At 49.1% G+C, this 27,542-nt stretch overlaps 1 protein-coding gene across 3 annotated transcripts in view; it reads left to right on the plus strand.

Annotated features, from left to right (window-relative positions):
• Window positions 1-9,708: 9,708 nt before the first annotated feature.
• ELAC2 (elaC ribonuclease Z 2) overlaps window positions 9,709-27,542 on the plus strand; it is a 31,260-nt gene continuing 13,426 nt past the window's right edge. The window contains exons 1-13 of one of the 3 annotated variants that reach the window (XM_050919247.1): window positions 9,709-9,730; window positions 11,251-11,301; window positions 11,397-11,467; window positions 15,014-15,078; window positions 16,322-16,379; window positions 20,261-20,329; window positions 20,938-21,093; window positions 21,857-21,915; window positions 22,687-22,745; window positions 22,837-22,909; window positions 24,148-24,260; window positions 26,292-26,390; window positions 27,395-27,533. In XM_050919247.1, coding sequence (XP_050775204.1) covers window positions 11,288-11,301; window positions 11,397-11,467; window positions 15,014-15,078; window positions 16,322-16,379; window positions 20,261-20,329; window positions 20,938-21,093; window positions 21,857-21,915; window positions 22,687-22,745; window positions 22,837-22,909; window positions 24,148-24,260; window positions 26,292-26,390; window positions 27,395-27,533 — 975 coding nt within the window. In that variant the 5' untranslated portion in view covers window positions 9,709-9,730; window positions 11,251-11,287. Of the gene's footprint in view, window positions 9,731-10,571; window positions 10,848-11,250; window positions 11,302-11,396; window positions 11,468-15,013; window positions 15,079-16,321; window positions 16,380-20,260; window positions 20,330-20,937; window positions 21,094-21,856; window positions 21,916-22,686; window positions 22,746-22,836; window positions 22,910-24,147; window positions 24,261-26,291; window positions 26,391-27,394; window positions 27,534-27,542 lie in introns of those variants that run through there. The other 2 variants (XM_050919245.1, XM_050919246.1) reach the window with 2 other exon arrangements.

Below are 27,542 nucleotides of genomic sequence, written 5' to 3' on the forward strand. Positions count from 1 at the left end.
AAGCCCTGCTGTAACCTGTGTTCCTGTTGTCCAATAAACCTTCTGTTGTACTGGCTGGCCGAGAGTCACTGTGGGTCCCAGGAAGAGGGGTGCAGGGCCGGACTCCCCCACACTCCGTGACAACTGGTGGCAGCGGTGGGATATACTGCACCCCGTGGACGGCGCTTCCTGCAGTAAGTGACTGGGGAGCAGTAAAACGAAGGGGTGGTTAACCCCTGGGAGTGTGTGCCCAGTGTGAAGGACTTTGCAGTAACAGGGTCCCCCGGGGGATTGCAGTGAGTGGTCCCAGGGGCAGAGGAGTCTGCAGCTCGACCCTGGCAGAGAGGTGGTGACCTCAAGAAGGGCTGGTGCACTAGGGGTCCCCCTGGAAACCGTGGGGAGCGGCGAGCACCCCGGCCTGTGAGTGGTCAGCAGGAAGATGTATGCCAAGCGGCGCAAGTGCGACCTGCTGGAGCTGTGCAAGCAGAGGGGGCTGCACCCAGGGAGGCTCAGCAAGGACCAGCTGATTGCACAGCTGGAGCAGGGAGACCGCATGAATGAATGGAGCCCTGTCTCTGAGGGAAGCAGCCGAGCAGATGCAGCGCAGGCACCAGTGTCTGTCCCCGCTGGGAGTGGTCAGCCGGCGGACGAGGGCTTCCCGAGACCCCCCCTTCCTAGGCGTAGAGGAAGGGCGGGGAGGAGCCCAGTGTATACCGAGGGCACCGTGACACCCCCGGCCAGCAGGGGATCTGCCCGGCGAAGCCCACCCCCCAGCAGGGGATCCTCCCGGCAACGCTCGGCATCCGTGGAGCGGATGCGGCTGGAATATGAAAGGGAGCTGAGACGGGAGGAGCTCGAGTTAAAGAGGCGAGAGCTGGAGGAGAAGGCGAAACAGCGTGAACATGAGGAGAACCAGCGTAAACATGAGGAGAACCAGCGTAAACATGAGGAGAACCAGCGTAAACATGAGGAGAACCAGCGCCAGCGTGAGTGGGAGGAGAAGGAGAAACAGCGTAAACATGAGCTGGACCTGGCCCGGCTGAGGAGCAGTGAGGCTCCAGCTGCGGTGAGTGAGGGGGGACCCAAGCCTACAAAGAGCTTTGATAAGCACTTGCTGCCCCGGCGTAAGGAGGGGGAGGACATAGATACCTTCCTGACGGCCTTTGAGAATGCCTGCGAGCTGCACAGGGTTGACCCTGCAGACAGGATTGCAGTTCTCACCCCCTTACTGGACTCCACAGCCGTGGAGGTGTACAGCCGACTGAAAGGGGCGGAGGCAGGGGACTATGAACTGTTCAAACAGGCCCTGCTCCGCGAGTTTGGGCTGACTCCTGAGATGTACCGGAAAAAGTTCCGGAGCCAGCGTAAAACCCGTGAGGTCACATACCTACAACTGGTCAACCGGGCGCAGGGGTATGCCCGCAAGTGGACAGCTGGGGCCCAAACTAAAGAGGACCTGCTTGACCTATTCATACTGGAGCACCTGTACGAGCAGTGCCCGTCCGACCTGAGGCTGTGGTTGATGGACCAGAAGCCGGAGAACCCGCAGCATGCAGGCCAGCTGGCCGACCAATTTGTGGACAGTCGGGCAGGGGATGGCAGGGAGGAGTCTCGAAGGAGCAGGCCTGCCTCAACGCAGAGAGAGAGTCAACATGGGGCCTCCCAAAGGGGGCCTATGGAGAACCCCCCCAAAAGGGGAACATCCAGCGGCAGGTCCCTCCGGCTCACTCAAGGGGACCCACGAGACATGGGCTGCTATCGCTGTGGCCAACGAGGTCACATACGGGCCCAGTGCCCCAAGCTCAGGGACAGACCAAGCAGACCCAACCCGCAGAGGGTGGACTGGGTAAAAACCCAATCGGAGGAGGGGCTACATTCCCAGGAAAGGGGGGTTGGCAACATACCACCTATGGATGCTCCCGGTTCCGGGTTTTTGGTTTACCGGGTGGGCGCGGGGCTGCCCCTCCGGAAAGAGTGCATTGGAACTGGAAGTGGATGGGAGGAAGGTCACTGGGTACTGGGACACGGGCGCAGAGGTGACGCTGGCCCGGCCTGAGGTGGTGGCCTCAGATCGGATGGTGCCCGACACCTACCTGACCCTGATGGGCGTGGGCGGGACCCCATTCAAGGTACCCGTGGCAAGGGTACACCTGAAATGGGGGGCCAAGGAGGGCCCCAAAGATGTGGGGGTACACCAATATTTGCCCACTGACGTGTTAATGGGAGGGGACCTTGAGGACTGGCCTAGTAACACCCAGAGTGCCCTGGTCGTGACTCGTAGTCAGAGTCGGCAAATGGCACTGCACCCCGAAAACGGGGAAGGTACTCGACCTGAGGTGCAGGACCCTAACTCAGGGAGCGGGGAACGCCCAGGGGCACGGTGCGGAGAGGCTGCGGCCTCAGACCCAGCCAGCAAGAGAGAGCCGGTCCCCATTCCTGTCCCAGCTGCTGAGTTCCAGGCCGAGTTGCAGAAAGATCCCTCCTTGCGGAAGCACAGGGACCGGGCTGACCTTAGTGCGGTACAGACCATGAGGAGAGGTTGCAAGGAGAGGTTCCTGTGGGAGAAGGGGTTCCTGTACCGAGAATGGGCTCCCCCAGGGGAAGTAGAGTCATGGGGGATCAGGAGGCAGCTGGTGGTTCCCCAGAAGTTCCGTCACAAGCTGTTGTACCTGGCCCATGACATCCCTCTCGCAGGGCACCAGGGAATCCGGCGCACCAGGCAGAGGCTGCTACAGAACTTTTACTGGCCTGGGGTCTTTACCCATGTCCGACAGTACTGCCAATCCTGTGACCCCTGCCAGAGGGTGGGGAAGGCCCGGGACAAGGGGAAAGCGGCTTTGAGGCCTTTACCCATCATAGAAGAACTTTTCCAGAAGGTGGCCATGGACATAGTGGGACCTCTCAGCAAGATGACCCGGTCAGGGAAGAAATACATCCTGGTGGTGGTGGATTTTGCCACTCGCTACCCCGAGGCGGTGGCCTTGTCCTCTATCGAAGCAGACACAGTGGCAGATGCGCTGCTGACAATTTTCAGCCGGGTGGGGTTCCCCAAGGAGGTCTTAACGGACCAGGGGTCCAACTTCATGTCGGCCCTGCTCCGGTCCTTATGGCAGAAATGTGGGGTCCAGCACAACTGGGCCTCAGCGTATCACCCCCAGTCCAACGGGCTGGTAGAAAGGTTCAACGGGACGCTGAAGATGATGCTAAAAACATTTATGAACCAGCATCCGCAAGATTGGGACAAGTACTTACCTCACCTGCTGTTTGCGTACAGGGAGGTACCCCAGGAATCTACCGGGTTTTCACCTTTCGAACTGTTGTATGGAAGGCGGGTGAGGGGGCCCCTAGACCTGATGAGGGACGAATGGGAGGGGAAGGCCTCTCCCGAGGGAGAGTCAGTGATGGAGTATGTCCTGACCTTCCGGGAAAGACTGGCCGAGCTCATGGGCCTGGCCAGGGAGAATCTGGCCGAGCCCAGAGGAGGCAGAAGGTCTGGTATGACCGCACAGCACGAGCCCGTGCCTTCGCCACCGGGGATCAGGTGATGGTTCTTATCCCCGTGAGGAGAAACAAACTCCAGGCCGCCTGGGAAGGGCCCTTCAAGGTTATCAAGCAACTGAATGAGGTAAACTATGTGGTGGAGCTGTCAAACCGGGCACATCACCGTCGGGTGTACCATGTGAACATGATGAAACCATACTATGACAGGGGGAATGTGGTGTTGGCCGTGTGTGGACATTGGGAGGGGCAGGGAGATGACCCCTTAGTGGATCTATTCCCTGGGACAAAAGCTGGTTCCCCCCTGGAGGCGATCCCCCTCTCTGAGCAACTGACCCCGGGCCAGCACGCTGAGATCAGAGGGGTGCTGCATCTGTACCGACAGCTGTTTTCCAACCAGCCTGGACGCACTAATTTGACTGTCCACCGGGTGGAGACGGGGTCACACCCCCCTATAAGATGCTCCCCTTTTCGGGTCACTGGTAAAACTGCCCAGGATCTTGAAAGAGAGGTCAGGGACATGCTGGCTTTGGGGGTGATCCAGCCGTCGTCCAGCCCTTGGGCCTCGCCAGTAGTGCTGGTTCCCAAGAAGGATGGGTCAATCCGGTTCTGTGTGGACTATCGAAAGCTCAATGCCATCACCGTATCTGATGCCTACCCTATGCCCAGGCCTGACGAGCTCCTAGACAAGCTGGGAGGTGCACGGTACCTCACCACTATGGATCTTACCAAAGGCTACTGGCAAGTGCCGCTGGACGCAGATGCCAGGCTGAAATCGGCCTTTATCACCCCTCTGGGGCTCTATGAGTTTTTGACCCTGCCCTTCGGCCTCAAGGGAGCGCCGGCCACCTTCCAGCGCCTGGTGGATCAGCTACTGAGGGGGATGGAGAGTTTTGCCGTGGCGTATATTGACGACATCTGCATCTTCAGCCAGACCTGGGAGGACCACGTGTCCCAGGTTAAACAAGTCCTGGACCGACTCCGGAAGGCTGGGTTAACAGTAAAGGCTGAGAAGTGCAAGGTGGGGATGGCTGAAGTATCTTACCTGGGCCATCGGGTGGGGAGCGGCTGCCTGAAGCCGGAACCAGCCAAGGTGGAGGTGATCAGAGACTGGCCTGCTCCCCAAACCAAAAAGCAGGTCCAGGCCTTTATTGGGATGGCGGGGTACTATCGAAGGTTCGTGCCCCACTTCAGTGCCATAGCCGGCCCCATCACTGAACTGTGCAAAAAGGGGAAGCCAGACAAGGTGATCTGGACTGAGCAGTGCCAGGAGGCTTTCCGGGCGCTGAAGGAGGCTCTGGTTAGCGACCCAGTTCTGGCAAACCCAGATTTTGACAAACCCTTTATGGTGTTCACCGATGCCTCAGACACGGGACTGGGGGCGGTGTTAATGCAGGAGGATGAAAAGGGGGAGAGACACCCTATCGTGTACCTGAGTAAGAAGCTGCTACCCCGGGAACAAAGCTACGCGGCCATCGAGAAGGAATGCCTGGCCATGGTGTGGGCCCTTAAGAAGCTAGAGCCATATCTCTTTGGGCGACACTTCACCGTGTACACCGACCACTCTCCCCTGACCTGGCTGCACCAGATGAAAGGAGCCAACGCCAAGCTCCTGAGGTGGAGCCTGCTCCTGCAGGACTATGACATGGACGTGGTCCATGTGAAGGGAAGTGCCAACCTGACAGCGGATGCGTTGTCCCGGAGAGGGGACCCTGAACTTCCCCAGGTCACTGGGCAGAGTGACCCCGCTCAGTTCAGTCTCGAAGGGGGGAGAGATGTGATGCAGTCGGGACTGTCTGTGTGGGGAGTGGGAGAGCAGGGGAGGACTTTAGGAGATGGACGATGCCAGAGCCTGTAACCTGAGCTAGGTAAGGGAGGGGAAAGGTCAACACCTTTGCCCGGGAAGGGGACAAAGGAAGGGAGTGGCAGGAGGGAAGCAGTTGGAGTTTGGGGCTTGGGGCTGTGTGGGGCGGAATTCAGGGTATCCTAGCTAGGATCCAAGCACCCTGAAAGCCCAGAAGGACTCGGTGGAGGGGTCCTGACTGTGCCTGCAAGCCCTGCTGTAACCTGTGTTCCTGTTGTCCAATAAACCTTCTGTTGTACTGGCTGGCCGAGAGTCACTGTGGGTCCCAGGAAGAGGGGTGCAGGGCCGGACTCCCCCACACTCCGTGACAGTTTGAAACTGCTCCACATATATAATGGACACATTGTATGATACACCGTGAAGTCTTTGCAACTCAAAACATGGATCAGGAACTTACTGACGTTCTGAGTTCTATTAAAATTGTGAACTTTATCAAGATGCAGCCCACAAAGGCACATCTCTTTGCAATGCTTTGTGCAGAAATGGGAGTGGAGCCCGGTGCTTTGTTGTTACATACAGAAGTCAGGTGGCTACCCATGGGGAAAGTGTTGAAACGCGTTTATGAACTGACAAATGAAGTTCGACTTTTTCTAGTGGATTAGAATTTTAGCAACACAGACAGGCTGTTTGATCCCTGCTGGCTGGTGCTTTTGGCTTACTTTGTTGATATTTTTGACAAACTGAATTCTCTAAACGTCTCATAGCAAGAAACAGAAAGTACTATTTCTGAACTGCACAAGATACTGGCATTCAAGAGAAAGGTAGATCTCTGGAAAACAAAGATTGAAACTGGTTTAAGCATTCCATTCCTGGTGTTAACTGACGCTATCGAGGAAAGAGAATCTGAACTATTGAGTGTTGTGGAGCCAATCAAGAATCACTAGACTTCTCTCAGAGCCAGTTTGAATAAATATTTTCCCAAAGGAAATGCACCCCTGAATGACTGGATTATCCAACCTTGTTAACTGAGACAGTGACCTTGTCCCACCTCTCAAATGACATTCAAGAGTAGCTGATTAATTTCAGAGTGATTAGGACACTGGAAATTCAATTTTAAAAATAGTCTACAGGGGATTTTTGGTTGAAAATTAGCTCAGAATATCCAGCTTTGTCAAAGTGTGAAATCAAACCTCTTTTTCCATTTGTTTCCTTCTAGTTTGTGTGAGATTGGATTCTCTGTGCTGGCTAAAGACCAAATACCATTCGAAACTGGAAGAGGAGGAGAACTTTAAAGTGTCAGTTTCAAAAATCTCAAAAATCCATAAACTGTCCACACCCTTCACATCAAGTATCTGTGTATATGAAATGTACAGGTGTAGGTAATTTAATTAAAGTTCTGTTAAGGTCTCTGTTACATTTATTAGTAAGCTATCAATAAGGCTACAAGTTTGTCACGGAGGTAATGGAAGTCATGGATTCAGTGACTTCTACAGCAGCCGGTGTGCCTGGCTCAGGGGCAACTCAGGCAGCCCCTGCACCAAGTGCACCAGCTGCTGCTGGGGCAGGCTCAGGCCCCTGGACCTCCCTCACCAGCAGCAGCAGAGTTTGGGTGTGTGGGAGGGGTCAGAGGATTGGGGTGAGACAGGCTCTGGGCGGTGCTTACCTGGGGGACTCCCCAGAAGCGGCAACATCCCCCTCGCTCAGCTGCTAGGCAAAGGCGTGGCCACGCCGCCCAGGGCACTGCCCCTGCAGCTCCCATTGGCCAGGAATTTTTGTTTACTGCCCATGACTTTTACTAAACATGCCCATGACTAAAATGTAGCCTTAGCTATCAAGCATACTTTTGCATGTGTCTATTTTTGTCTGCATGGGGCAGGGGCTGCAACCAAAAATTGTAACTCAAAGGATGAGCTCAGGTTAAGGTTTGAAAACCACCGTTGTAAAACAAGGTAGACTGGGAAGAGGTTTTTGTTTTGTTTTTTTAAGAAATCAGTTCAGTTAAATGCCAGTTCTGGGAAATACTGGCTATTAAAAGAACTGTTATAAATTTAAGCCAGGACAGAGTATCGCAAGTGTCTAGTGAAAGTCCCTCTCCCAGTTTTGGAAATGGGGAAACACCAAGCTGAAGGGGCAAAGTTTGGAGGTACAAAGATCAGCCCCGCTGTTTTTGGTTAGTTCTGAGCAACTAAACAACAATATTTGGGAGTTCGGCAAGTGAATGTGTAATAGGAGCTGTGACATGCACAGGAATTGTAGGCGCTGACTCAAATGTAAACCAGACATGCTACAAATCCTGGGACATGAAGCATCCAGAATTGAACCACCTAATTGGTCCCAAATAGATAAGAATGATTGAGTACAGCAATGAATTTCTCAATTAGGGAAAATTGGGTTTAAAAACTGGACCTCTAGAATTTGAACCAGGAGTCTGGATAGCCAAGACAGTGGATGGTCAAATAATCAGTTTGAATTTTATTATAGCTTCTAATTGTGAAATATCAAGAACGGTGTCTTGTAAATTCAATCTGTGGAAATTCCTCTTAAAGATGTGGGATCTGAGTTACTACAGAGAATTCTTTCACCAGCCAGACACTCAGGAGTCTTGCCCTCATGCTCAGGGTTCAGCTGATCGCCATATTTGGGGCTGGGAAGGAATTTTTCTCCAGGGCAGATTGGCAGAGGCACTGGGGAGGGGGGGTTGTCTTCCTTTGCAGCGTGGGGCATGGGTCATTTGCTGGAAGATTCTCTGCACCTTGAAGTCTTTAAACCATGATTTGAGGACTTCAATGGCTCAGACACAGGTTTGATACAGGAGTGGGTGGGTGAGTGAGATTCTGTGGCCTGCGTTGTGCAGCAGGTTAGACTAGATGATCATAATGGTCCCTTCTGACCTTAAAGTCTATGATTCTATGTGACCCAGGCAAAATAAATGATTTGTAGGGGACTGGTTTGCAGTGAACAACTTGTTGTCCACGGGCTGAATCCACAATATCAGTGGCATGCTGTGGTAGTGAATGGGTGAGACTTGCTTTGAGACTTTAGCTGACGAAGTCCTATTGGATCTGAAGCAGGAATGGATTCTTTTTCAATTTCTGACAAACAATACATGGTAAAAGAATGGACCCACAGCTGTAAAATGTGACTCAGAGGATACACTAAATGAAGGCACAGAGAAAAATCTGAAGGGGGAAACAGTCTGCGAAACTTTCATGTTAGGAATCAGGCGTTGTTCTCCAGACCCAAGAAAGATACAGGTTGTACAGCACTGCTCTAGCACAAGACTGACACTTAGGGAAACTGACCAGTTAAACAGGTGCCAGGTGGTTTTCCAGCTGCAAAGAGGGAAGAGTCTTTATAAGCCACTGAGGAGCTGTAGAAGGCATAAGTGAATCTTTGATTAAATGAAGTTACTTTAAAAAAGCCTTACTTCAAAAGACTACAAACAGATGATACCCTCCCTGTATTCAGTTTTATATACTAGATCTTAAAAGTGGGTATTGGCAAGTGAAAATGGATCCAAAGGCTTTTACAGCAAGACAAGGCCTGTGGCAATTAAGGTTTTGGCTTGTGTAACCCTGCTGCTACCTTCAAGAAGCTTAGGGAGCAAGTATTATTGCATGGCATACCCCTCAGCCTGTCAGAGCTAGATCAGGGATTCTCAAATGGGGGGTTGGAACCCCTCAGGGAGTGGCAAGGTTATTAGATGCAGGGTCACAAGTTGTAAGCCTACACCCGAAACTTTGCTTTTCCTCTAGCATTTATAATGGTGTTAAATATATAAAAAAGTCTTTTTAATATATAAGGCTGTGTGTGTGTGTCACATTCAGGGGCTTGCTGTGTGAAAGGGGTCACCAGTACAAAAGTCTGAGAACCCCTGAGCTAGATGATGTTCTGGCACAGGCTAACATTTTTGAACAGGAACGGACACATTTACAAGTGGTTTGTTATGAGCTTGTGGTCTGAAATTGAACTAAAGAAAGGTGAGCTCTAACAGAAGTAACCAACCCTAGACACATAATCAGTGACTAGGATGAAATATGCACTGACAAAAAGAAAACTGAGGCTGCAAAGAACTGACCAACTCCCCACTCACTGACAGATGCACAGTTCTGAAGAGCTCTGCTCCTCTCACAGAGGTTCACTTGGGGAACTGACAACCCTGAGAAATCATTGCAAAGTTGGCAGAAAAGAAAACTGTTCCAGAGGTCACCAGAGTGGGATTTATCCTCAAAGCAGTGGCTTGTTGGTGTCGTGCACTTTTTCTCAAGGCGGGCGGGCGGGGTGGGGCTGAGGTCAGGAAATGCAGTTCGGGGTGTGAGGCACTGAAAATGTTATCACCAGGCAAGGGAAACCCCGCCTGGCCATACGCACGTGCCCTGACCCTTCGAGCTCAGGTAGCCTCGGGCAGCCCTTGGAGAGATGCGCGCTAACAGCGAAACGCCCTTCCAGGTAAGGCTCGCCGCCCTGAAACGGCCGAGACGCGCTGGTCTCGGGATACGAGGCCCGCTGCCCAGCGGGCAGCCGTCGGGGCCCCTGACGCTGCAGTCACCGCCGCAAGCGCGGGCCTGAGCCCCGGGAAAGGTGGCTCGACGGCTGTAACTGGTCGGGCTGGGGCCACGCGCCCCAAAGCGGCCAGGACCAGCCTGGGAGGCTGCCGCCCCCGTCCACAGCACCGCCACGGCAGCAAGCGCAACCCGCGGCCGGGCCAGAGACACGCTCGCGGCAACGCGCTGCGGGATCCGCGTCAGGCAGGCGGGGCGCACGCGGGACTCGCCAGGGGCCGACAGCCCGCCCGGGGCAGATCCCCGCGAGCTCCGCCCGGGCGGCCCAGCCTCGCGCAGGCGCTCAGCGAAAGCCCCCTCCCCTCCCTCGCGGCCAACGTCGCAGGGCGCTGCCAAGAGACACCCGCAGACGCAGAAGAGGCTAATTCCTTCCCATAATCCCTCACCCGTGTGACGACCCTCGAGACGTCAAATAGCGCGTCCTATTGGCCAGCCTGTGTCATATGAGAGGCGCGCGTGACTGAGTACTGAAATCCCATTGGTTGGGATGTGATACACGGATGCTGAATTCTCATTAGCTGAGCGATGTTAGGTGAGGGAAATAAGGGAACTAATGCTCGACTTCGATTGGGCGGCGGTGTCACATGAGACGGAATCTTGGCTCCGATGTCGAATGTTTATTGGCTGCAGGTGCGCTAAGGTTGAAGCGAGCGCTGCGGGATTGGTCTACTTGTGTCACGTGTGAGGGGAGTGAAGCCAAGCGGAAGGCACGTGTGGAAGAGGCCGGGCAGGGGGCGCCGCAGCTGCTGCTGAATGTGGGGCTGTTTACTGGGGCTGCGGCTGGGTTGCCGCTGGACTCCGCTCCGCCGCGCCATGTCCGGGGGCCCCGCTCCGCCGCGCCGGCCCCGGCCGCCCAAGGACCCGTTGCGGCACCTGCGGGCCCGGGAGAAGCGGCAGAGCTCGGAGCTGGTCGCGCCCGGACCCAGCATCGTCTACGTGCAGGTGGCGGCGGCTGGGAGCCGGGACTCGGGCTCTGCGCTCTACGTCTTCTCCGAGTACAACCGGTCAGTGCGGGGGGGCCACCGGGGGCATTGAGGAGCCGCTGCCCACCCACCAGCGTGTGGCGCCCGGCCCCTGCCGGCAGTGCCCTCGGCACCGTGCCGGTAGCGCTACCTGGCCCTACACCCTGGCTGGGCTGTATCGGACTTGGCCCCTCTAGGTCCCCCTGTGAACGGTTGCAAGTTAACCTGCCCTCAGATGAAATGCCCCTGCCCCTGTGGAGGTTGCTGGCTCTCGAGACAGGACACTACGCTGTGACCAGCCAGGTGTCTGCAGCCCTATCAGTGCTGCAGGATTTATACTCATCCTTGTGCTGAGCTTTCCTCTTAAAGCGGGGCAAAGAAAAATACGCTGCTTTGAGATATAATTGTGATGTTTCTTCTAATGAGAGTTCTGATCCCATTCCAGATATCTCTTTAACTGCGGGGAAGGGGTCCAGCGCCTTATGCAGGAGCACAAGTAAGTGTCCTTACTGTGTTGTTAAAGAAAAGAAGTTGTAACAACGTACAGGCTGCATTTTGGTTATTTCATAATCCAACCCTTTATCTTCTCAGGTTAAAAGTGGCTCGTTTAGATAACATCTTTCTGACCAGAATGAACTGGGCGAATGTTGGTGGCTTGTCTGGTAAGTAGGGCTGGTGGTGCACACTTCGTGGCTTATTTAGACAGGGTTTATTGCATACACTAGGGGCTCCTTGCTTTCCTCCATATCCCTACAGCAAACTCCCTGTGTGTCTCCCTTACAGCTCCCTCTATTTCAGGGGCTCCTCTCCCTATGCAAGGGGCTCTATGTATGCCTCCATTTTTCTTTCTCACCATAGCAAGGTCTCTGCATGTACCCTGTCCCCCATACTGAGTTCTTCCAATCTCCATCCCACCACAGGCTGTGTTCCCTCCCATTCTCTCCCATGACAGCAGATCTGTGTGCACCCCCATTGCAGAGGCTCTATGTTCACCCCATTTTCCTCTTTCCCCTGTTGCAGTGTCCCCCAGTTACCTCACCACCACCAGGGATTGTGTGTGTCTCCCATTTTTCCCTTCACCCATTCCAGGATCCCCCATTCTCACCCTATGCCAGGAGTTCTGTATGTCCTTCACACACCATCGGTGCCCCTTCTCCCTGTAACAATACTTAAGCTCTCCCTCTCCCCCCCCCCCAAAAAAAAAAAAAAAGTCTTGTCCACTCACTGATGCCTAGAACATTCCTGGAAGTTTTGGATTTGATCAAATGTGGTGTTCAATGTTTAATTTGTTACAGAGAGAGAGAGGCTTTTAAGTTAATAAGATGGACTTTCAAGCCTGGCCAATTAAAATCTTGGTGGAGTCTGTTATTAAACTGAGTTGCTACCAGCCTGTACGTGTTGGTTTGTTTTCTTATGCAGCACCCAACTGCAATATGGTTTAAATCTGTTCTTGTAATGTGGCTTTCATGCTCATATGAGACCAACTAAGGTGGTAAATTGTTCTCAAAGGGTACGTCTACACTACAGGATTATTCTGATTTTACATAAACCGGTTTTGTAAAACAGATTGTATAAAGTTGAATGCACGTGGCCACACAAAGCACAATAATTCGGTGGTGTGCGTCCATGTACCGAGGCTAGCGTCGATTTCTGGAGCGTTGCACTGTGGGTAGCTATCCCATAGTTCCCGCAGTCGCCCCCGCCCATTGGAATTCTGGGTTGAGATCCCAATGCATGATGGTGCAAAAACAGTGTCACGGGTGATTCTGGGTAAATGTCGTCACTCATTCCTTCCTCTGTGAAAGCAAGGGCAGACAATCATTTCATGCCCTTTTTCCCTGGATTGCACTGGCAGACGCCATAGCATGACAACCATGGAGCCCTTTTTGCCTTTTCTCACTGTCACAATATGTGTACTGGATGCCGCTGACAGAAGTGGTACTGCAGTGCTACACAGCAGCATTCATTTGCCTTTGCAAGGTAGCGGAGACGGTTATCAGTCGTTCTGTACCATCTGCTGCTGTCATGGGTGCTCCTGGCTGACCTTCGCTGAGGTCAGCCGGGGGCGCAAAGAAAAAAATGGGAATGACCCCCGGGTCATTCCCTCCTTTATGTTGGGTCACTTGCGGGTGGATTCTCTGCAGCGTGAGGTCTTCAAACCACAATTTGAAGACTTCAGTAACTCGGACATAGGTTAGGGGTCTGTTATAGAAGTGGATGAGTAGGGTTCTGTGGCCTGCTTTGTGCAGGAGGTCAGACTAGATGATCATTTTGGTCCCTTCTGACCCTAAAGTCTGTGAGAGCACAGCCACTCCATGTCAGATCCCACAGAAATGATGAGCTGCATGCTATTCTAGGTGGTGTCCCTGCAACAACCTCACCCATTGCTTCCCTCCTCCCCCAACCCTTCTGGGCTACCATTGCTAGGTCCCCCCATTTGTGTGATGAAGTAATAAAGAATGCCGGAATAAGAAACACTGACTTTTTAGTGAGATAAAATGAGGGGGAGGCAGCCCCCAGCTGCTATAATGGTCCAGGCAGTACAGAATCATTTCTTTAGACATGAAAGGGGGGGGGCTGATGGAGTTCAGTCCTCAGTTGCTATGATGAGGACAGTTACCAGCAGTTCTGTACCATCTGCCGGGAATATCCGGGAGTCATTCCTATTTTTACCCAGGCGCCCCCGGCCGACCTCACCTTAGGCCAGCCAGGAGCACTCACGGGCTGATGACAAGGACGGCTACGAGTCCTACTGCACTGTACCGTCTGCCACCAGGGAAGGGAGGGGAGAGGATGCTGCTGTTCATTGCCCCAGCACCATGTCTACCAGCAGCATGCAGTAGACATACGGTGACATTGAAAAAAGTCAAGAAACTATTTTTTTTCCCTTTTCTTTCATGGGGGAGGGGGAGTAAATTGATGAGATATACCCTGAACCACCCCGGACAATGTGTTTGACCCTAGAGGCATTGGGACCTCAGCCAAGAATGCAAATGCTTTTCGGAGACTGTGAGATAGCTGGAGTCCTCAGTCCCCCCTCCCTTCCTCCATGAGCGTCCATTTGATTCTTTCGCTTTCTGTTACGTTTGTCACACAGCACTGTGCGGTGGACTCTGTATCATAGCCTGGAGATTTTTTCAAATGCTTTGGCATTTTGTCTTCTGTAACAGAGCTCTGGTAGAACAGATTTGTCTCCCCATACAGCGATCAGATCCAGTATCTCCTGTACGATCCATGCTGGAGCTCTTTTTGGATTTGAGACTGCATCGCCACCCGTGCTGATCAGAGCTCCACGCTGGGCAAACAGGAAATGCAATTCAAAAGTTCGCTGGGCTTTTCCTATCTACCTGGCCAGTGCATCTGAGTTCAGATCGCTTTCCAGAGCGGTCCAAGTGGTGCACTGTGGGATACCACCTGGAGGCCAATACCATCGATTTGTGGCCACACTAACCCTAATCTGATATGGTAATACCAATTTCAGTGCTACTCCTCTCGTCGGGGAGGAGTACAGAAACCAGTTTAAAGAGCCCTTTATATCGATGTAAAGGGCCTCGTGTGGACGAGTGCAGCGTTAAATTGGTATAAACGCGTAATGTAGACCAGGCCAAAGTGTCCTGCCTGTCTAAAGTTCCCCACTTTAGTTGCTATTAATACCAAAGATTCTCCTAACAGGAGAAGATAGGGGGGAATTATCTTTCTACTCTTGTCATTTTACTTTGTGTGTTAGCGCTTTCTATATAGTCTGATTCTGTTTCCCTTTAGTAGTCAATTTCCGCTTTGTTGGTGGGTTTCTTTGCATCAGAGGAGAGTGGAAAGGTGTTTCAGAAGTAAATGATTGTAAAATTCCCAAAACTGGGACTCTGAATTACTTTCCATTACAGCGCATTCCTCTGGTGTGTGCCTTCCCAACATTTATGATTTATCCTCCCAACATCCCTGTGAGGTGGTCCTTGTTTTACAGATGGGGATCTGGGTGCAAAGAGAAGTGACTTGCTTAAGGTTACACAAAGCAGAGCCAAGGACTCGACACAGATCTCCTGGGTCTCAGACCAGGACCTTAATCACTGGGCATAACATCTCCTTGTGAAGAAGGGTGGAAATTGGATAGATAGTGGAAAGTGAATTACAGTCTTTGCTGTGGAGGCACTTCTGTGGGTTTGTGATAAAGGCTGTTTCCAAAGCTCCACTCTCCCTGCTCTCTCTTCCAGGAATGATTCTCACCTTAAAGGAAACGGGGCTCCCAAAGTGTGTTCTCTCAGGGCCACCACAGCTGGTGAGTAGCTGTCTTCTTTGGAAAGTGGGGATCCTCTTAAGAGTCCCAGACCTTAATCTGTGAGTGAAGAACTGTTGCTAGGTGCGGCATCACCTTGTAAAATGCTCCTTCTGTGAGGCGCTTCTCTAACTGAAGAAGTGCCACCCTGTAATTGTTTGGTTCTGCTTTTGGGACTGTCTTCGCAGTGTGTACAGCTTGCTTGTGAGCTGTGCCAATTGAAAACAGCTCTAGGCAGCAGCAAACTGCCGCCACTTGGAATGCTCTTGTCTGCTAATGGCTCACTAGTAGATGGAACAGCCTGTCTCCCTAAACAGTATGATGGGGCAGGTCTTCTGGATGTGCCTTTTTCTGCAAGTATCTGAACAAGTTCTAAATCTGTTCTGCTGGCAGGAGGTATTGGCTACATAGATCCAATGCTGCTCTCAGTATCTTGTCTCCTCTTGTCAGAATTGAATTTTTCTTACAGTATCTATGGGTATTTAGTGATTGTCCACTCGTCGGGATACTCTTCTCTTTGACCTTCATATTTGTTTTCCTAAACCCTGTTCAAAAAAGAGATCGCTTGCTAGATGGGAGAACTCTAGAGATCTCTGGCCAGCTTGCTCATTCTACAGCTGTTAGGACCGTATGTCAGTTCCAGGGAGAGACAAACCTAAACTAATGTACAAAACTGAATGTATTTCTGTGGCAGACTAATATAATAAGAAGAAATAGTGTCCATTTTTCTCCCTGTAGTAGAGAGAGAGTCTGAAGCTTGGGGCATGGTGTCAGGCTCTGTTAGAAAGCAGATGCCTGGTTTGCAGATTCACTGTTTGGAACATAAACTTGGCAAGAACATGGCTGATTTTGCAAAAACACAAAACACTCCTAAGAAGTGCAAAGCACTGGATGCTTGCATAAACATATTCCAGAAGGATGGTGGCAGAACACCCCACTACCAAGTTAGGTATAAACACACTCCCCGAATATGATACCAGGACTTAGTGACTTCTTAAAGATAAGGTCCGGGTGATGAACAGAGATATTTTGGTGAAACTAGCAGGTACAAGGTATAGAGTGGGGTCTGTTTTTTTCTCCTAGCTCAGAGTTGAGCTTACGAGCTTCTCTGCACCTGAGAGAGAATCTTATATCATTAGATGTGAACCTTTGCTTGAAAAAGTTACTTACTCTAAGTAGTAAGCTGTCAATGATCTCTCTTTAGGAATGATTTTTTACCTTATTGTGTGTTTTCTTTCTCTCTCAGCGAAATTACTTAGAAGCTATCAAAGTGTTTTCTGGGCCACTGAAAGGAATAGACTTGGGTATGTACAACACTCCTCTGTGTGCGCTTACTGTCTCCAGTGTCTACACCTTATTGTTGCATGTCTGTCTGAACAGCAGCCTTGCGATGTGCGAGGTGTTAAAGGAGCTCTGGAGGACGACGAGGCCATTGCAGAGAATTCATTTAATCAATGAATGAAGCCATTTAATCAATCTTTGCTGCAGAGAATGTGGGGGAGAGACCCACATCACAGCTGTCCTTTTCAGGGGACACATCTGAAGTACTGTCCCATATTGATCATAGTATTGTAGGACTGGAAGGGGCCCTGAGAGATCATCTAGTCCAGACCGCTGCACTCATGGCAGGACTAAGTATTATCTAGATCATCCCTGACAGGTGTTTGGAGATTTTTAAGAGGTTAGACAATAATGGAGATTCCACACCCTCCCATGGCAGTTTATTCCAGTGCTTCACCACCCTGACAGGAAGTTTTTCCAAAGGTCCAACCAAAACTACCCTTGCTGTAATTTAAGCCCATTGCTTCTTAAATGCCTCATAGAAAAGGTTTTAGGGGGGGAAAAAAAAACTTTCTTTGATTAGTCACCAGGAGCAGATGGTACCACCCAAGAGTTCTGAAAGAACTCAAATGTGAAATTGCAGAACTACTAATTAGTATATAACCTATTGCTGAAACAAGCCTCTGTACCCAGTGACTGCAAGGTAGCTAATGTAATGCTGACTCCAGAGGTGATCCTGGCAATTACAAGCTTGTAAGCCTAACTTCAGTATTGGGCAAATTGGCAGAAACTATAGTAAAGAACAGAATTATCAGACACACAAATAAACATGATTTGTTGGGAAAGAGTCACCATGACTTTTGTAAAGGGAAATCATGCCTCACCATTTTAATAGAATTTGTTGAGAGGGTCAACAAGCATGTGGCCAAGGATGATGCCGAGAGTACAGAAAGCCTTTGACATTATCCCCCTGTAATGGCTCTTAAGGAAAACAAGCAGTCATGGGATAAGAGGGAAGGGTCTCTCATGGATCATTAACTTCTTAAAAGATAAGAAACAAAGGGTAGAAATAAATGGTCACTTTTCACAATGAAGTGAGATCAACAACGAGGTCCCCCAAGGTCTGTACTGGAACATGTTCTGTTCGCTGTCTGCTCCTTTCCAGATCATTTATGATTATGTTGAAGTGACAAGATTTGCAGATGATACAAAAATATTCAAGATAGTTAAGTCCAAAGCTGGCTGTGGAGAGTTACGGGGGAATCTCACTAAACAGGGTGACTGGGCAACAAAATGGCAGATTAAATTCAGGGTTGATAAGTGCAAAGTAATGAACTTTGGAAAAAATAAACCTAACTACACACACACAGCTATGGGTTTTCAATTATCTGTGACCACTCAAGAAAGATTTTGGAGTCACTGTGGATAGTTTTCTGAAAATTTTAGCTCAATGCCCAGTAGCAGTCAAAAGGCTAAGTATGTTAGGAACTATTAGGAAGAGAATAGAAAATATAACACAGTGTCTTAAAGCTACTGTATCAATCCATGGTGCATCCACCCCTTGACTCCTGTGTCCAGTTCTGTTGCTGCATCTCAAAAGTATATAGTGCAACTGGCAAAAAGTTTTGAAAAGGGCAACAATGATGATCGAGGGGATGGAATGGTTTTCAGAGGAGGAGAGACTAAAAAGATTAGGGCTGTTGTGCTTACAAAAGAGATGATTAAGGAGGCATACAATAGAGGTCTACATAATGATGAATGGTATGGGAAAAGTGAATAGAGAAGTTATTTATCCTCTCCCAAAATACAAAATACAGGGGTCACCGAATTACATTAATAGGCAGCAGATTTAATACAAAGAAGTGGAAGTATTTTTTTCATACAGCACATTATTAACCTTTGGAACTTATTGCCAGGTGATGTAGTGATGGCCAAAAGTATAACTAGGTTAAAAAAGACCTAGATAAGTTCATAGGAGATGGTTCCAGCAATGGGTGTTAGCCAAAATGGTCAAGGATGCAACACCATGTTTGGTGCAACCCTAAACTGACTACCAGAAGCTAGGAGAAGACTAGGTGCATCACTCAACTGTAGCTCTGGGATTTGCCACTTTTAGAGACACGATATAGGGCTAGCTGGATTATTTGTCTTACCCAGTATGGCCGTTCCTGTGTTCTTATGAGGCAAAGTGCCAAGCTGCAGTCACTGCAGCCTCTGAGAAATGAAAAGAGAATGACTTCTTCCAGCTGTTTATTTTGGAGTCCCTCTGGGGTCTGGTTTCTAAGCTGCTTCAGGTGACAAAGTGGAGATGCACTTAGTTTCCCCACATATCAGAAAACACAGGAGTCACTGTAATGCTTGGTTGTCTTGGCACCTCATTTTCCATGATCAGGAACACATTGATAATGTCTTGATAAGAACTTAGTTTTAAAAGAAAGTGCCAAGCTGCCTGGCTTGGGGATTGAGAATGGGCAACAGATCCTATCCCATCCAAGTCACTGGCTCAGAACCAGCATGCTGTTTGGTGACCTGTGTAAAATGAATGGTGTCCAGTCCACTTTCTGGTAGAGAGCTCTCTCTATCTCAAACACTATCACAGCTGTTATTGTTGGGCATCTTTGGAAACTGAAGGCCAAGGGTTGACTAGGCCCAAAAAGTAATTTCTTCCGTACTCTTGCTATGGGGTAGCTCCTCCAGGGGAGGCAAGAGAAGAATAAAACACATGAGTTGCCATCATGGATCAGCTCTTGGTCTGACTAATGCGTTATCTTGTCTCTGACAAAGGCCAATGGCAGACTCTTAAGAAGATACACAAAACCACTTGGACAGCTACAGAAAAACTTAACTTGCATGTACGGAAAGCTCAATGGTTGGCTTATGCCCTGATGCTGGAGGATTTAAATCCCTTCAGTTGTATTAAGTTTCAGGACCAACCTTATCACCTTTTAAAAACAATAAGTGATGACATTTGTCCCCCTCCCATCTTCTAATGCAGTAATTGATTTAATGAGCAATTGCATAGCAAGCTTAGCAGCAAAAGCATGTGCATGCCCGAGGTCCTGTGCAACTGGGATTTCTCCATTGTGAGCAGGCAGCTGATTTAAAAGGCGCATCATTTCTGAGCTATAACATACTGAGCAGGTTTCTTGCACTACCCTGCCCATGGGGAGGCGGTGGGAGAATGCAATGCAGATTTCCACCATTGTTTTGGATACAGACTTGTGACAGATCCACTCCTGATCCCATTGCTTTTAATTCATTACATGTGTTACAAACTCGGGTACAACTTCCTAATTTACTATTCAAAGTAAATAAGATGTCGTCTGATTATAATAAATCCAGCCTTTTGGGTGCTGCAGTGTAGCATTTGCCATTTACTGTCTTCACACCAAAAACAACTTGCAATTCTGTGAGTGCTTGTTTTATTCTTCAGAGTGTAAGTAGTGGTTCATAAATATATAATACTTCTGCTATCTACAGAGCCAGATGTAGGACTGCCCCTGCTTTAAACACCCCCTTGCGATTCTATAAAAGCAGACTGGAAACTTGTAGAAAGAACAGAGACCACAGAAACCCTGGCCTGTTCAGAGATGTGCAGTGATGAATTGTTTTAATCTCTGCTGCTTAGAGCAGTTGTGAGTATAATTGCTTTCTCTTGAAGTCATACATATTTGTCTCTGTAGTAGTGGAGAATTTCAGCATCTGGCTTGAGAAAACTGCCTGATGAGCATTTCCTGTGAAATGCATGCTCCTGAATGCTTGTTAAAACTTGTCTCTAATTTCCAGGCTGCTTTGTCAACAATCCTGGAGTCTGAGGCATCTGTTTGTAGTAACTGGTTAATACTTGTTTTGGAGGGGTTAATAGCCATGCTGATGTCTAATGTTTTAAATATCTTGTTGCTAGCTGTGCGGCCCCATACAGAGCCCGAGTATAAGGATGAGACGATGACCGTCTATCAAGTACCTCTTGTGGGTGAGTACGGACGTCTGATTGGAAAGGTAGGAAGCAAAGGGTATCTGGAGCTGCAGTTGGAGAGGGAGGAGCAGGGTTACTTGTTGCAGTAAGGGCTTCCTTGAACTGGTTATGTATCTGGTTGCTGTTTGTAAACCTGAAACATAGTAACTATAGGGTTGTGTTAGGTTACTTCTCCTGTGGTGAGAATGTAGCTTTTAAAGATATCTGAGCCCGTGCCAGACCTTAAGGTAAAAGGATGTTGCCGCCTCCTAAGAACTCTGGTATTTTCTGTCAGGTGATAGTCCATGGAAGAGAAATGGGAAGTTACTGTGATTCATACTTCCTTAACTGGCTTTCCATGTTATTAGGTACACTTGTACGAGCAGCTGTACTCAGAGCACATGCTTGAGTTTGATAAGATTTTTTTGTTTGCTTTTGGAGGATCTGCTGAGGAGAGTTCTTGAAATGAGTGAAGTGCAGTATGGAGAAACAAGGAAGCGGGTTCTTTTGTCCCTTTTTAAACTGCTCAGGGCATTTTTGAAGAAACTTTGAGTAAGGCTCCATTTGTGTGTGTTCTCATTCCTGCCTCCTGAGCAAACCTGTTTTTTCCCTTGGGTTTGGAACAGGAAGGCATTTAGCCAGTGAGTACAGGCTGCATCAGAGTCCTGAAAGGTCAGTCCATAGTGGAGTTAGCCCCAAATGTGTCCCAGAGCCTGGATCTCCCACCGCTGCGCAGCAGTGTCCAGAAGGCGACAAGAATAAAGAAGCCTCGAAGAAAACAGGTGCATGAACTTGTATTTTCTTAGTGTAATTGGAACAAAAACTCTAAAATGTTGGTGTAATTTCTCTCCTACACAGATATTCTTGATGCAGATAAGAAAGTGCAGGTCCTCTTTGCTGAAATATTGCTTAGGGGTAATTTGAGCAGATGGAGAATGTGAGGCAAAACAAGATCCAGTGGTTGGATACTGAAGCTCGATTAATTCAAACTAGAAATGAGACAGGTTTTTTAAAACACTGATGGTGATTAACCATTGGAACAACTTACCTTGGTACCAGGTGGATTCTCTGACCCCGCAAGTTGTGAAATCAAGACTGGATGTCTTTCAGATGTTTTGGGTTTGATGGAGGAATCCCTGGGTTGGAATTCTAGACAAGAAGTTAGACTTAAATGATCATAATGGTCACTTATGGCTAAGGCTGCATATCTGTCATGGAGGTTGCAGAAGTCACGGATTCCATGGCTTTCCACAACCTCCATGGTTTCTGCAGCGGCCAGTGTGGGGCCCAAGCAGTCCCGCAGACAGCCGCTGCTCGAATGGCCCTGGGCAGTGAAGATTTAGTTGGTATTTATAGTAAAGGTCATGGACAGGTCACAGGCTGTGACTTTTTGTTTATTGCCCATGATCTGTCCATGAGTTTTACTAAAAATACTCCTGATTAAATCCTAGCTTTTCTGGGACACTGCAGGAAGTTGGCACCTTTTGCTGTAAGGAAAAAGATGCTGAAACTACATCATCCTGTGTAACTTTTTTTTCTTTAAAGATGGCAACAGGAGAGTTGGCAGCAGAGACCCAACCCTGGTGGTGGCTTTCATCTGTAAAGTAAGAAATGTCATATGGAATAGGAGTTCCTGCCTTCTTTTATCTATACTAGTTTAATTACAGATACCACCAACTAGCAGAATAGAGTGTTTTGGACATTTATTCTATGCCAACCTTTGTATCCAATAACACTAGCAATTGAGAATCGGGCCGGTTGGAATGCTATCTGGCGCTTCACACTTAGAATTGACTGACAATAGGGAAAGCTTTTTTTAATTTGCTGCTTCATCAAGGCTAGAAAGATTTTTATTTCTGTTTGTCTATTACTCTACAAATTCAGGTCTTGTCTACCCTGCTCTTCCTAGAAGACTCTGTGAGCGACTGAAGAACTAGCAGGGTTATGAGACTGGACGTATAACAGCAGTGAAAGCTCATAGAAAGTAGAAAGACTTTTAGTCACTGTTTAAAATACTTTAGGTAGTGCTTTATTTTTGTAACACTTCTGTAAGTCAGCTGCTGAACTCTCAAAAGAAAATCTTAGACTCTCCATCTCTAAGGGTTGGAGCTCCAGATCCATATCTCTGGGCAGATCAGCCACTGAAGCAGGGCAGAGAGGACTTGATGTGCCTGAGACTTAAAAAAAAAAAAATTCCTGAGGAAAATTTCCTGCAGTCCCTCTTCATGGCTCATTTCAGAGCCAGTAAGGGCATGAACCCCATTTTTGCTTCCCCCCACCCTCCCTTTCCATCCATGTTTAAACATTGTAAAGAGTTGGTGACTTGTTACATGGGAACTTTGAGGAAAAACTTTTTTCTTTTAAATTATTTTCAGCTTCATCCAAAGAAGGGAAACTTCTTGGTGGCCAAAGCGAAGGAGCTGGGCCTGCCAGTGTAAGTACAAGAGCCCTGCCTGTGGGCTTGGGAGGATCCTGGTTGTATGGACGCTGTCAGTCTAATGCTGTCTTTGTTTTCTCATCCTTAGTGGGACAGCAGCCATTGGCCCCATCATTGTGGCTCTCAAAGATGGGAAGAGTGTCATGTTCGAAGGCAGAGAGGTATGGCTGCACTCTAGGCTATCCCAGCCTTGTGGCAGGGTGGGTTTTTAACCAGGCCTCCTCATGAGACCCATCTCACTTAGAACATTGTAGTAACTAAATGCAGCTCATATGCCAATCACAATCATCCCCTCTCTTGGGACTGCAGCTGTAACCAGTCTAGTCCTCTCATTGCACCTGTTGCATGGTAGGATTGATTGAACTGTCCCTGAACCATGCCTCTTAATGGCAGGTACCAGCCTTGCATGTTTCTTTGGACTCCATAACATTCCTTGGCAGCTTGTTTCAATTTCAAGCTTTCCCAGCCTCATTCCTTCTGTAACGGGTTGTCCCAGGGTGCCTGTCACTGAAGATGGGATCCGTTCAGTATCTGCCATCACAGGAGAAGGGTTGGTGAGGCACACGGAAATGACTGTGTATTCCATGCCAACTGTGGGTGTTTTGTTTCTCAGCTTCAGTGGCTGGCCCAGTTATAGTGATTTGACTCTGTAACAGCCTGTGAGCTAACACAGCTGGTCCGTTAGCTCTGGCAGTAGAGGCGGTTATGCTTTCAGATCCAGAGGAGGACCCACACGTGACCCACTGTAAGCAGGGGTCCCCACTCACTGATTACACTCGTTCATTATCCTGTCACACCCCCTGCAGACAGTTAAAAGGCTCTGATGTTGGGGGCCAGATAAAGACTTTAATCTCCAAGGCTAGTGCCTCGTAAGGGGGTGAGACTCTAACCATGGGTGTTTCTGGTAGATCCATAAATAAAATCACTGCTCCCCAGGAGACATGAGTGAGGGACAACTGGACCTGCTCCCCAAAGGAGCTCATGGGAGCATGCCCCAGTGCACAGAGGAGAAGGCTTAACTTTCCTCAGCTGCAGCTGAGACGCTTCTTGCTTTGTTGAGGCCATTGCCAGGGATCCATTAGGCTGTGTGACCCAGCAGAATCGATGAGAGGGAGGGAGAGAGAGGAGGAGAGAAAATGGCTCGAGTGCCAGAATGGTAACTGGAGCATGAATCCTTAGACTTGTTGACCATTGAGCAGAGCACCCTGGCACCCAGTTGATGAGCAAGCAAGTTCTGTGAGGTCCCCAGCTTACTGTGGAAGAGCAATGAAGTGAGACTGGTGATTGGGCAGCATGTGCTGCTGGTTATGTTGCCAAAAGGGAGCCGCGTACTCGAGCATGTTCGGAGAGCATGTGCCATGGACTGACCAGGGCGTAACCCTTGTGTGCTTCATTGCAGATCCTGCCCGAAGAGGTCTGTACCCCTCCTGATCCAGGCTCTGTGTTCATTGTAGTGGAATGTCCTCATGAAGGCTTTGTGGATGCTGTCTGTGAAAATGACACGTTCCGCAGGTACAGTGGGGATGGAGGGAGGGAAGGGTGCTCCCTAGAATACAGGGCTGGTGGGGGAGGGGTCTAAGGTTTGAGCACTTTATGAAAATGAAAATCTCCTGTTAGCCTGGTTACAAGTGGACTCTGATGTGGCTCGTGGGCTAATGCCAGAGCCACTGACAGCAAAGTCATCCTGAATGGCCTGGTTAAGGAAACCTGCAAATAGCACGCTGAGATATAGAGCCACCAAAAAGGGATCCGCAGAGGCACAGAAGCTGGAGTATGAGAGGCAGGGTTGTGACGGGGTGTGGTCTGTGCAGGGCGCTTGACTCCAGAACTCGCGTCCGCACGGCCTGGCGTAGCCTGGATTTGTTATCTTCAGGGCACCTTGCAAGGCCCGTCTTACTTGGGAGAGGTGAAGGTATTTCTCTCTGATGCACTTAGTAAATTACTATATTTCATGAGGTTGCCGCTATCTTAGTTTTAAATAGTCATGTGACTGGACTGCATGATACGCACCTTTTAGTGGGTTCTTACATCTAAGTAGCTGAGATTTCAAAGGTCTTTGCATATGATGAGCTTACTCACTGTTCAGTCTGGATCTCACCCCAGAATGTGTGAAGAGTTCTCTTACCCCATAACTATTAAGTGCCTTAATGCTTTGCTACTGTAGTTCTATCTGGGATGCCCACAGTCAGCAACAAGCATGCACTTGGTCTATGTACTGAGCAGGCCTGGCCCAACACTTGGGATCCAGGAGCCTACCAGCAATATCATACTTCTGCTGGTCTCCACCAGCCTTGGTTAATAACTAGTAAGATGACTCCACACACTCCCCAGCCTTGTATTTCTGCAAAAAGTGTTCTGAAATGTCCAGCCCTGTCTTGGAACAATCAGAGGGAGGTTAAGTTTTGTTGCTGTAATTGGAGTTACCAAACAGTTCAGTTCAAAAACAGCACTGGATTGGTTTAAATTAAGGTCATTGAATTCCAGAGAGATTTGAACTGAACATATGGATTAAAGTCCGAAATGGTTACAGGAGAGAGAAACATTTTCTGGACACTAAAATCTCCCAGACTAGTCTGGGTTCAAGGTAAAACCCCTTCAGCACGTTTCCATCAATATCACTGACCAAACTCCTGGCTTAGGATCTATCTTCCAAAGTCAAAAGGCACCCTGAGACCTTTGTTCTAGGCTGATAATTTGGGATTCTGTACCCTTCTCTTCTGTAGTCTGTTGAATCTTCTGAAGATATCTCCAGCTGAGTCAGTTTCCAGCTGAGGGGTAGGCAACATGGAGTCTGTCTTGCAGGAAGTGTCTTGCTGCTGCTTTCCCCACTGGGGTTATCTGCCAAAATGCAAATTAGTTTCTGCACCCTCCCCCCACTGCAACTGAATGGACAATGGCTGTTCTTAATATCACACCCAACTCGCAGAGATGGAATCATAGAATTGTAGGACTGGAAGGGACTTCGAGAGGTCATCTTGTCTAGTCCCCTGCACTCATGGCAGGGCTAAGTATTATCTAGACCAGCAGTTCTCAACCAGGGGTGCCCCAAGCCCCAGGGCTGAAGCTGGCAGCAGCGCGCGGGGCTGAAGCTGGCATAGGGCTGCTGTGCCCCCCACCCCAGCCAGGAGCAGCATGTGAGGCTAAACCTGACAAAACTCCCCCACCCAAGCCAGGAGCGGCGGCGGTGGTGGTGGTGGTGGTGACTAAAACTGCTCACCGAGTAATGGGCCTACCCTATCATTAATCTCCCTCTTGCTTGTGAGGAATTTTCCCCTTTGTGTAGATGGAGGCAGTGGGATCAGAGGCCCAAGGGCACTGTGGATCTTGGCGAGGGTGGAGTAGAACCCAGAACTCCTTGACTCTCAGATCTGAGCTTTAACCATTCTGCTAGGCTTCCTTCCTGGAGGAAATCTGTGCTCTATGGTGTCCTTGGTAGTAAATAGATTCTGGAGAGCAGCCTCGTCATCTTAGGTGAAGAGGCGAGATCTCTGTCTAATAGGAGCCAAGCTTGTTGTAATCTTTGATCTTAAATGTCTGTTCTAGGTACCAAGAAGGGAAGGCTGAGGGTCATGTAGCCTTGGTTATTCACATGACCCCAGAGTCAGTGCTTCGAGACATCCGGTACAAACTGTGGCTGGAAAGGTACATGGCTTTTATTTAATTATGTTGAATTAAAATAACCTTGAAGGAAGCATAACCCACAAACTCAGTGATCCCAGACTGGAACAGGTACAGCGAAGGGCTACTAGGATGATCCGAGGAATGGAAAACCTGTCTTATGAAAGGAGACTCAAAGAGCTTGGCTTGTTTAGCCTAACCAAAAGAAGGCTGAGGGGAGATGGATAAATATAAGGGAGGGAGAGGCAATATTTAAGTTTTAGTACCAATGTGGACACAAGAACAAATGGATGTAAACTGGGCACTAGGAAGTTTAGATTTGAAATTAGACGAAGGTTTCTAACCATTAGAGGAGTGAAGTTCTGGAACAGCCTTCTAAAAGGTGTAGTGGGGGCAAAAGACAGATCTGACTTCAAGACTAAGCTTGATAAGTTTATGGAGGCAGTGGTATGATGGGATAGCCTAATTTTGGCAATTAATTGGTTTTTGATTATTAGCAGGTAAATATGCCCGATGGTCTGTGATGGTATGGGATCTGAGTTACTACAAAGAATTCTTTCCTGGGTGCTGGCTGGTGAATCTTGCCCACATGCTCAGGGTTTAGCTGATCGCCATATTTGGGATCGAGAAGGAATTTTTGTCCAGGGCAGATTGGCAGAGGCCCTGGAGGTTTTTCGCCTTCCTCTGCAGCATGGGGAATGGGTCACTTGCTGGAGGATTCTCTGCAGCTTGAGGTCTTCAGACCACAACTTGAGGATTTCAGTTAATCAGACATAGGTCAGGGGTTTGTTACAGGAGTGGGTGGGTGGGTGGGATTCTGTGGCCTGCGTTGTGCAGGAGGTCAGACTAGATGATCATAATAGTCCCTTCTGACCTTAAAGTCTAGTCTATAACAGCTGTGGGAAAGGGCATGTGTCAATTCAGAGAGCAGTGGTTAGTTAATGGCATCAGGTGCCCGGCAGTGGGTTGGAGCTGAAGTAGTCTTGTTTCTGGACATGTATCTTACTATTCCTTCTGTCTTTCTCCAGGTTTGGACCCACAACGGAACATTTGATACTTAATGAAAATGCAAACACTGTGCACTGTCTCCGCAGCCACAAGATCCAAACTCAGCTGAACCTCATTCACTCAGAAATCTTCCCACTGCTAACCAGCTACCAGAGTCGGGTAAGAGGC

Source organism: Gopherus flavomarginatus, chromosome 12 (assembly GCF_025201925.1).
Source record: "Gopherus flavomarginatus isolate rGopFla2 chromosome 12, rGopFla2.mat.asm, whole genome shotgun sequence".
NCBI lineage: Eukaryota > Metazoa > Chordata > Testudines > Testudinidae > Gopherus > Gopherus flavomarginatus.